The following is a 9,898-nucleotide window of genomic DNA, read 5'->3' as shown; positions in this document are numbered from 1 at the left end:
AATGTTAACTGCAGTATTTTGATGCATCAGTAGAGATGGAGCCCAGCATTCTAGAGGGAGGTTACTATAAAATGTTTTCAGGCCCTATACAATCATGGGGGAAGGTAGCAGGAGAGAATGATTTTAGCTTAATTTAAGACTGCCTGTCTGAATGTTGTAGAGTGCCTTCTATAGAGTAGTTGACTAGTTGATCTGTACAGTCTGCAACTTAAAATACCTCACGAACAGGGGGAATTTTTTTAAGAAGCCAGAGATTTTACATATAGGTGAGTGGCTGCATCATAATAATCAGTAAATTATGAGGGGGGAAACAATGAGTCGTGCAATTATTATTAATTTAATTATTCAATAATTAACGTTCTTTATTTATTTTTGAAAGACTACGACCTGAATATACATTTACAAGTCTAAGACTATCAATATATGTTCCAATTATGATGTGATCCACTGATCCTCATCTGCTTTTAGCACTTACTGGATGCGAAGTGTCTCATGGATTATGAAATGCTATAAGAATGTATTAGATTTAATTTCTGGATTCCTATTAATATACAAACACAGGGCCTGCTTTTACTTCCACTCACTTCAGTGGAAGCACTGGGATTGTGGCCTATGACATCCTAAAAATAAAATCACCGATATCAGGCATCGGCCCTGATTCTCCTGTCACTTGCACTGGAGTCAGGTAATTTATGCTGGAGTTAAACCTGCAGGAGAAGAATCAGGCCCAGTTTTTATTTTTTTTGGTAGAAAACTGATTGTGCAAAGAACCACAGTTATGTTTCTGTGCTTAAAGGCCTCCCAGGTATTGAATCTTCCCAGCAAAATAAAAATATTTAATTGAAACACTGATGAGACTGTTTTCTTGAAATATATTCCATGTTGTTTTGCAGAGCCGGTATTGGTTTGCTAAAATTAATTTTTCCATAAGCTTGGAACTTCCTAAAATATTAGAGGTCCAGATTCAGCATGCATTACAGAAGTCGGTGGGACTACTCACGTGTTTAAAATTAGGCACATGGGTGCTGGAACTGGAGCGCCAGGGGACCATGGCTCCATCACTTTTTACTTGCCTTAAGGGTGAGCAGGGGCAGAGAGGAGTGGGCAGGGAGGAAGGAACGGTTTGGGGGAGGGCAGAGTGGGGGAAGGGCAATGGTTCTGGTGCCGGTGGCCCCCTCACTTCTAGAGAGCTTCCAGTACTCCTGGTTAGGCATATGCTGAATTGGGGTCGGGGGGGGGGGAGAATTACTGAACATTGGTGGATGCTGTTATGGACTGTATCTGAGCCTTTTTTGAGGGCGGGGGATCTTTGTCTTATATGTTTATATGAATACACGCAGTGCTACAAATACTACTAACATTTTGTTACACTGTACCACAGTATTTGTAATGGATACAGCTCCAAATCTGTCAATGCTCACTATTTTCTTTATTTCATGTTTCTCTCTTTTCCCTTATTACAATTTAAATTAATTATAAGTTGTATACAAAAGATAAATACTTCACTGTAGCACACAAATTGGAGCTGGCATTCTAAACTTTACAGGTATGCTGTTGAATTTCCTTGCCAGCATCTATTTAGGCTAATTTATAGGAGGAGCAGTAGTGTGACACCTATAGTTAAGGGGGGTCTAACATTTTCCATTTTAACCTATTTTCAGTTGTGTAACTTTCACTGAAATTATTCAGTGCTTGGTCTCTGCCTCAAATTGTTGTTTTAAGTTTTGAGCAGATCTGTTGCAACCGTGTCTGGGACTGGTGAAAAATAGATCATTATGCTTGTGTTTAAACACATTTCCTACCATAGTTTTGAACCATTCTAGCAACTCGGAGGATTTTGGAGGAGGGGGGTTGTGTAAAGTTTATATTTGTCAAGGATCTAGTTATAACATCAAAGTAGTACCTTTTGCTATCCCGGTGAAATTTTGTTCAGATTAGAGTGAGTTATATGCAGCAGGAAAATCACCATTTGTACATGCTCCATAGAATTAATTTTCTGAGTATTCCAACTGCACTCAGAGTGCTCCCAGGACCCACTGATGTGATCACGTAATTAAAAACTGTAGCATAATGTAGACCCACAAGGGGGTAGAATTAAAGTTGTGCAAGGCAGCTTTCCTTGGCATTTCTTAACTTTTAAGTGCTTGACTTTGCAACATTCTTTTAACAGTTTTTTTTTCTTTTAATGGAAGCTGATAAAAGTATTATCACATGCTGCCATTTTGTCATTCAGGCTGGGGCATAGAACACAAAGATTGATAGCCGAGAGCAACAACGCTGGCTTTTCAAAAGGCTTTCAAATAATGTTACTATATGTATAGGCATTCTTTAAAAGCCTTTTGAAGAGTAATTTTCCCCTGGAGGTGCTCTAGTGAGCAACAATGTACTATACCAGAAAGGGGACAGCATCTGTAGAAGACTTTTAAATGTTGCTGTTTTTCTTACCCACTTTATTCTTGAAATACTAACAAAAAACAAAAACAAAAAACCCCTCTAATCCTTATACTTATTTTATTTTATTTGCTTGAGATGTATTTTATTTTCAGGGTGTGTATTTGACTTGAGATGTGGGTGATTGTAACTGGCTACATATGTATTGTGCTCTTGTCAAATGTTAGTTTAAAGAATCCTGAAGAATAAATGAACAGCATCCTGGATTTAGTTACTGGTTTAGTTTCATCTGGCTGGTTCTGTATTTTTTAGCCCTTTCAGTATTCCAGTGGCTGAGTTGTTGACTGTCTCTAGGGTTTCCTATAGCTGGGCAGTCCCTTCTCATCCCCATGTGCCTCTCTCCCCTCCCCGAATGTGTTGTGGGTTAAATGCATCAATAAAGTTCATATTAGGTATAGGGTTCTCTGGGGATGTTGTATGTGATTCACTTGTATCTAAGGAAGGTATATTTTTGAAGCCTAAACAGACAGTGGCCCTTCTTCTTGTTTGTAGCAGGAATTACTTTATTGCCTTGAGACTAGAGCTGGTCGAAATTGGAATTTCTGCTTCACAGGAGATACTGACATTTCAGCATTTGTTTTCAACTGAGTCAGACCAAAACCAAAAAAAGTCTAAATTTCTCATTTCCTGTGAAACAAAATGTACATAAATTATGCATTTTGGGTTGGACGGAATGCTCCATTTTGAAAGGTTTCATTTTGATTTTGACTTTGTTTCTTTATTCTAATGTAATATAAAATAAATTTCTTAATGAAAAGTTGTTTCAAAAGAAAAAATGAAAACATTGCCTTCTGATAAGGTTGAAACAGTTGTATGCAGTACAGTTGTAGCCGTGTTGGTCCCAGGATATTAGAGAGACATGGTGGGTGACCAATAAAAGATATTACCTCACCCACCTTGCCTCTCTAAGGTTGAAACAGAATATTTCAACCTTATCAGAATGCCTTGTTCGTTTTTTTTCTAAATGAAATTTAATTAAAATCAGCTTGGAAAGTTGATTTCAATGAAATGGCATTTTCTCACAAAATGTTACATTGGAAAATTTAAAACCAGCTCTATTTGTAAAACTTAGAAGTCAGAATTCCTGGAATTCTCTGTCCACATGTGGAATTTGCATGGCCAGAAATTCAGGTAGTTGCATGTTACCAAACCAAAGAAGCTACCAAAATGCTAACTAAAGAGGGTTGAATTTTTTCTTTCAGAACTTTTTTCTTAGGAATTATTATTATTATTATTATTTACGAAACAGTGTATTTTTGTGGAAAGTTTAATTTTTTAAATTTTCTTAATATTTTTCCAGTGGGAAAAAAAGAAAACAAAAACAAGAAAAAAAGCTTTTTTTCAAAACTGAAAACTTTTTTTAACCCCCCCCTTCCTTTCTCATAATATTTTAAGCCAGACTTATGATTTTTTTGGATTCTGGAGGTTGGCAGTACTGTTCCTGCCACTTTTCCAACTCCCTCCATATACATGCCCAGCACTTTAAATATTCCATCTTGTCTATTCTCAGTTGTCATGGCATAGGAGTTTGGAGTGGATGGGCGAGACAAGGGTGTAACACACTAGATCGTGGGCCTTACAGAAGGGTGAGGAAAAGATTGCTAATTGAACAATTTTGCACTGGATTTGAGATTTGGCCATCAGTGTTCCCATTTTTTTAGAAAATATCTTCCTCCCAACCCACATTCCTGCCCTTCCCCCCAAGTTTGCTGGTTTAGATTGAGTATTCTCAGTGAAACAGTGGTGCATGTAACCTAACAGGCGGGCAGGTTCCCAGCATCAGACATTTGTTATAAGGACTTCTTTCACAGTATTCTTTTCAGCACAAATTCTGACCTAGTTATACTCACATGGGGCCTTTTTAAACACAACTAATTAAAATTTACTTTTTTTTTTTTAAAGGAACGCACTACGTGAAAAAACCTTGAGTCAAAATGATCGCTACCTAGACGTCTGCAGCTACAGGAACTATTAGCAAGTAGATACTGCATTATTTTGCTCTTCATAAGTATTTATTTAAAAATTAACAATATTTTTGCAATCAAATCTGTTTAATTCTGAAATGGTGGTTGGCAGTGCTTGATAAACATTATCATTTTAATATTTAAACAGAGGGGAGGAAACATTAATGATTAATTTTAATAAATGAATTGATAACATCATTTTAGTGCTATATAATATATGGAGTGTCTCTTTCTGTCCTGCAGGATGTTAAGTTTCAACTTCTTTCAAGACATCCCTGCTCATTTTAATCTTAATTTTACTCTTACTATTTAAACCCAGTTAAATCCATTCAAGTCATTGGAGCTATTCCCAGGTTTATATCTGTATAACTGAGAGTAAAATTTTTTTCTGTATCGATTACTATTTCTCAGATCAGATCTGAGAAGATACATTTTGTGGAAGAGAGTAAGAAATATCTTTAAGTACATAAATACCAATAGGATCACCTCTGAAATGCACACAAACGCACATTTTGCAATGATATGCTTTTTTTCACTTGGCTAGTAAACATTAAATATATTTTGAAAGGTTAAGTTTTAATGAATCTCAGTGCAGACAAACAATACCAACATACTAAAAGGGTTTGCTTTATTTTTATCACTACTTCATGACATTTTCAAGGAGTGAAATATGAGGGATTATTAGAGAACATATGACATTTAGATGAGTTGGAATAAGTGAGTTAGGAAACTACCGCATTGAACAATAAGCAAGAATATGTGACAGTTTGTCAGAAAAACCTTTTCAATTATCTTTATTGGATCCTGGTAATATGTTTAGACTTATTTTTCGTGCAATTATTTTTTTTCTTTATGAAATGTGATCTGTGTGCTGTGATAATTATCTAAGTGGCAGCACTGGTATGTCTTTACCTCATCTCAGAGTTTCTAATTTTCAAAAACTTGAAGAATTTGCAGAATTAGCCCAAGGATGAACTTGGCCAAATAGCTGTAGTTCAAATGCCCTGTAATCCAAACTGTGAAAAATGGGTGATCTAAGAAAATATGTTAAAGTTTTGTACTCAAACATAAACTCTAGATACAGTGGAAACTTTTGTGTCAGATGACAAAATATACATACTGCATTTTTAGTATTAAAGTTGTTCAACACACCTTGTTTCGCAAAGGGAATTCCTCTAGTGGTAAACTTCTATATAGGCTTGAACAATCAGATTAACTTTGGAAATGTGTCTTGGCATATTTATACAACAATTTTAATGACAGCTATATAAAGAGACTGGGCCAGATTCTCAACTGTTGTAAATCGGCCTAGTCTATTGCAGTTAATGAAGTTCTGCTGATTTACAGTAGTTTGTGGAACCAGTTTCATGCCTATGAAATGTAACTGAAGCTGTATAATCTACTCACAGTGAGGTACTTCCTTTTTTTTAAATAAAACATTAAGTTCTCCTCCTGCCACACCTTGACATTTTAGTTAGGCTCCATCAACAAGTCAGATGTCCTGTATTGAGGGAACTGCTGCCACCATCATCACACTTCATAGTTAGGCCCTGCCCAGTGAACCTGACATCAGGGTAAAATTCTGGCCCCACTGAAGTCAATGGCATTGGGTAACTCCACTTAATTCAGAAGAGGGAGTGAACAGCCTCTTGGATATAGTTAACTCCACTCGTATTTCAGTGTAAGTTAGGCAGTATCTGACCCTGTATTGCTCTTAGCAGAACTTTGATAGTTGCTTTTGCAATTGAGATTGGAATTGCATTTTTAGGCTGGCCTATCAACACTTAGATGGTATGGCCACACTTTACACTGCTTTGCACCTTATGGACCTGATTCTCCATTGCATTACTTCAGGTTTAGATTGATGTAACTCCAATGGCTAGAACCAGCCTAAAACTGGAGTAATTAATTTGTGAATCAGGCCCAGAGCTGTCATTACATTTATGCAAAGTGGATGTAAAACACTAACATCCTGCCTATATAGGGTTTATATCCCTTTTTCATTCATTTTGCACAAGAGTAAATGACTACACACAAAGTGTGAGGCAGTGTGTAATCAAGCCTGCTATTCCTCAGCCTTAGGGCCAGATCTAACAGAGCTAGGTCAATTTGCACCAGCTATGCTGAGCTTGTCCAGAGTTTTTGTATAAACTATTCTGTTTAATATGCAGGACATGACAGTTCATTTTATGAAGCAATACAAATTCAACCTGCAACTATATAGATTAATTTATTGATGTAAATGTAGTTATTTTACCATCCATCTGTATACTTTATCTCGGATCAGATGAAATTATTTATAATTGGAGAAACAAAATAAGAAAGATGAAATATCATGGGCATCCTTCTCCTTCTGAAAGTGGAGGAGGAATCCAGGGAACCTGTGAACCTGTGAAATAACTTAGGCCTTAATCTTGTGAGTTACAATGTCTATGGGTCTCCGGATACGAACAAGGATCTGTCACTACACCAGGGTCGGCAAACTTTTTGGCCTGAGGGCCACATCTGGGTGGGGAAATTGCATGCAGGGCCATGAATGTAGAGCTGGGGCAGGTGGTTGGAGTGCGGGAGGGAGTGTGGGGTGTGGGAGGGGGTGCGGTGTGCAGGAAGGAGCTCAGGGCAAGAGCAAGGGGTGCAGGAGGAGTGTGGGATGTACGAGGGGCTCAGGGCTAGGGGTTGGGGTTCAGGAGGGGTGTGGAGTATGGGGGGCTCAGGGCAGGGGGTTAGGATGCAGGGAGGGGTGCGGAGTATGGGGGGGCTCAGGGCAGGGGGTTGGGGTGCAGGAGGGGTGTGGCAGGGGGCTCAGGGCAGAGGGTTGGGGTGCAGGGTGCTCAGGGCAGGGGGTTGGGGTGCAGGAGGGGTGCAGCAAGGGGCTCAGGGCAGGGGGTTGGAATGCAGGAGGGGTGCGGCAGGAGGTTGGGGTTCAGGTTGCAGGAGGGTATGGGGTGTGGGCTCCCCCCGTGCTACCTCCCCCGAAGTTCCCATTGGCTGCGGTTCCCCGTCCCTGGCCAATGGGAGCTGCGGGGGGGCAGTGCCTGCAGGCGAGGGCAGCGCGAGGAGTCCTCTGCCCCCCACACCTTCCCCAGGGACCGCAGGGATGTGGTGCCGGATGCTTCCGGTAGCAGCCAGGGTCCAGGGCAGGCAGGGAGCCTGCCTTAGCCCCGTGGCGCCACGGGGGTGGCAATCCCGCAGGCTGGATCCAAAGCCCTGATGGGCTGGATCCAGCCTGCGGGCCGTAATTTGCCCATCCCTGCTCTACGCTGTAACTTGTAGGATGGGAGGGTGTGTGTGTGTGACTTTTTATCAAAATACATCTAAAGAAATATTGATGACTGTGTATTATGTGAAATATAGATGTGTAGGGCCCTTCCAAATTCATGGTCCATTTTGGTCAATTTCACAGTTGTAGGATTTTAAAAATCATAAATTTCATGATTTCATCTACTTAAATCTGAAATTTCATGGTGTTATAACTGTAGGGGTTCTGACCCAAAAAGGAGTTTTGGGGAGGTTGCAAGGTTATTATGGGGGTGGTTGCAGTACTATTACCCTTAATTCTGCGCTGCTGCTGGCAGGGCCGGCTCTAGGCACCAGCAAAACAAGCTGGTGCTTGGGGCGGCACATTTTTAGGGGCGGCATGGCCGGCGCCAGAATGCCGCCCCTAAAAATGTGCCCCGGCCGCCCTAGCTCACCTCCGCTGCTGCTGCCACTCGCGCGCCACGGCGCACAAAACAGCTGATTCGCGCGCCGCTACTCGCCCTCCCTCCCAGGCTCTCAAACCTGGGAGGGAGGGGGAGCAGCGGCGCGTGAATCAGCTGTTTCGTGCGCCGCGCCCGCTCGGATTCTCCCCCTCCCTGCCTGTCATAACTATAAAGGGAAGAGTAACAGCTCTCCTGTGTACAGTACTATAAAATCCCTCCTGGCCAGAGACTCCAAAATCCTTTTACCTGTAAAGGGTTAAGAGGCTCGGGTAACCTGGCTGACACCTGACCAAAAGGACCAATAAGGGGACAAGATACTTTCAAATCTTGGGGGGGGGGAAAGGCTTTTGTTTGTGCTCGTTGTTTTAAGGGGTTGTTCACTCTTGGGACTGAGAGGGACCAGACATCAATCCAGGTTCTCCCCATCTTTCTAAACAAGTCTCTCATATTTCAAACTTGTAAGTAAAAAGCCAGGCAAGGCGTCTTAGTTTTACTTTGTTTTCTCAACTTGTAAATGTACCTTTTACTAGAGTGTTTATTTTTGTTTGCTGTACTTTGAACCTAAGACAGAGGGGGGTCCTCTGAGCTCTTTAAGTTTGATTACCCTGTAAAGTTATTTTCCATACTGATTTTACAGAGATGATTTTTACCTTTTTCTTTAATTAAAAGCCTTCTTTTTAAGAACCTGATTGATTTTTCCTTGTTTTTAGATCCAAAGGGTTTTGGATCTGTATTCACCAGGAGTTGGTGAAAGGAAGGAGGGGGGGAAGGGTCAATTTCTCCTTGTTTTGAGATCCAAGGGGGTTTGGATCTGTATTCACCAGGGAATTGGTGAAAAGTTTCTAACAGCTTCCCAGGGAAGGGAATGGTGGCAGCGGACCAGAACTATGCTGGTAGTTAAGCTTAGAAGTCCTCATGCAGGCCCCCACACTTGTACCCTAAAGTTCAAAGTGGGGATACAGCCTTGACACTGCCAGGTTCTCAAACCTGGGAGGGAGGGGGAGATCCCGAGCGGCCGCGGCGCGCAAAACAGCTGATTCGCACGCCGGTGCTCCCCCTCCCTCCCAGGCTTGAGAACCTGGGAGGGAGGGGGAGACTCTGAGTGGCCGCGGCGCGCGCGCCGCTTCTCCCCCTCCCTCCCTCCCTCCTAGGCTTGAGAGCCTGGGGGGAGGAGGCAGGGCTGGGGATTCGGGGAAGGGGTGGAGTTGAGGCGGGGCCGGGGGTGGGGTAATTAAAAAACGGGCGGGGGAGGCGGCCAAAATTGTTTTAGCTTGGGGCGGCAAAAATCCTAGAGCCGGCCCTGGCTGCTGGTGACTGCTCTGCCTTCAGATCTGGACAGCTGGAGAGCAGTGGCTGCTGGCCAGGAGCCCAGCTCTGAAGGTAGAGCCACCACCAGCAGCTGCACAGAAGTAAGGATGGCATGGTATGGTATTACCACCATTATTTCTGCACTGCTGCCTGCAGAGCTGAGCCCTCAGTCAGCAGCCTCCACTCTCCAGCCACCCAGTTCCGAAGGCAGCAGCACAGAAGTAAGAGTGGCATTGTACGGTATTGCCACCCTTACTTCTGCGCTGCTGCTGGCAGAGTGCTGCTTTCAGAACTAGGCACCCAGCCAACAGCCACCACTCTCCTGCCACCCAGCTCTGAAGGCAGGGCAGAAGTAAGGGTGGCAATACCGCGACCCCCCCTAAAATAACCTTGTGATCCCCTTGCAACTCCCTTTTGGGTCAGGATCCCCAATTTGAGAAATGCTGGTCTCCCCCATGAAATCTGTATAGTATA

At 42.4% G+C, this 9,898-nt stretch overlaps 1 protein-coding gene across 1 annotated transcript in view; it reads left to right on the top strand.

Moving 5' to 3' along the window:
* Positions 1-4,351: 4,351 nt before the first annotated feature.
* Positions 4,352-9,898, top strand: part of LOC113407421 (leucine-rich repeat-containing protein 7-like) — a 249,087-nt gene continuing 243,540 nt past the window's right edge. Inside the window, exon 1 of the mRNA XM_029912418.1 lies at positions 4,352-4,429. Coding sequence (XP_029768278.1) covers position 4,429 — 1 coding nt within the window. The 5' untranslated portion in view covers positions 4,352-4,428. The remainder of the gene's footprint in view (positions 4,430-9,898) is intronic.

This window comes from Terrapene carolina, unplaced genomic scaffold, assembly GCF_002925995.2.
Source record: "Terrapene carolina triunguis isolate 2854851 unplaced genomic scaffold, T_m_triunguis-2.0 Scaffold211, whole genome shotgun sequence".
Classification (NCBI taxonomy): domain Eukaryota; kingdom Metazoa; phylum Chordata; order Testudines; family Emydidae; genus Terrapene; species Terrapene triunguis.
This window is presented reverse-complemented; position numbering and strand designations above follow the sequence as displayed.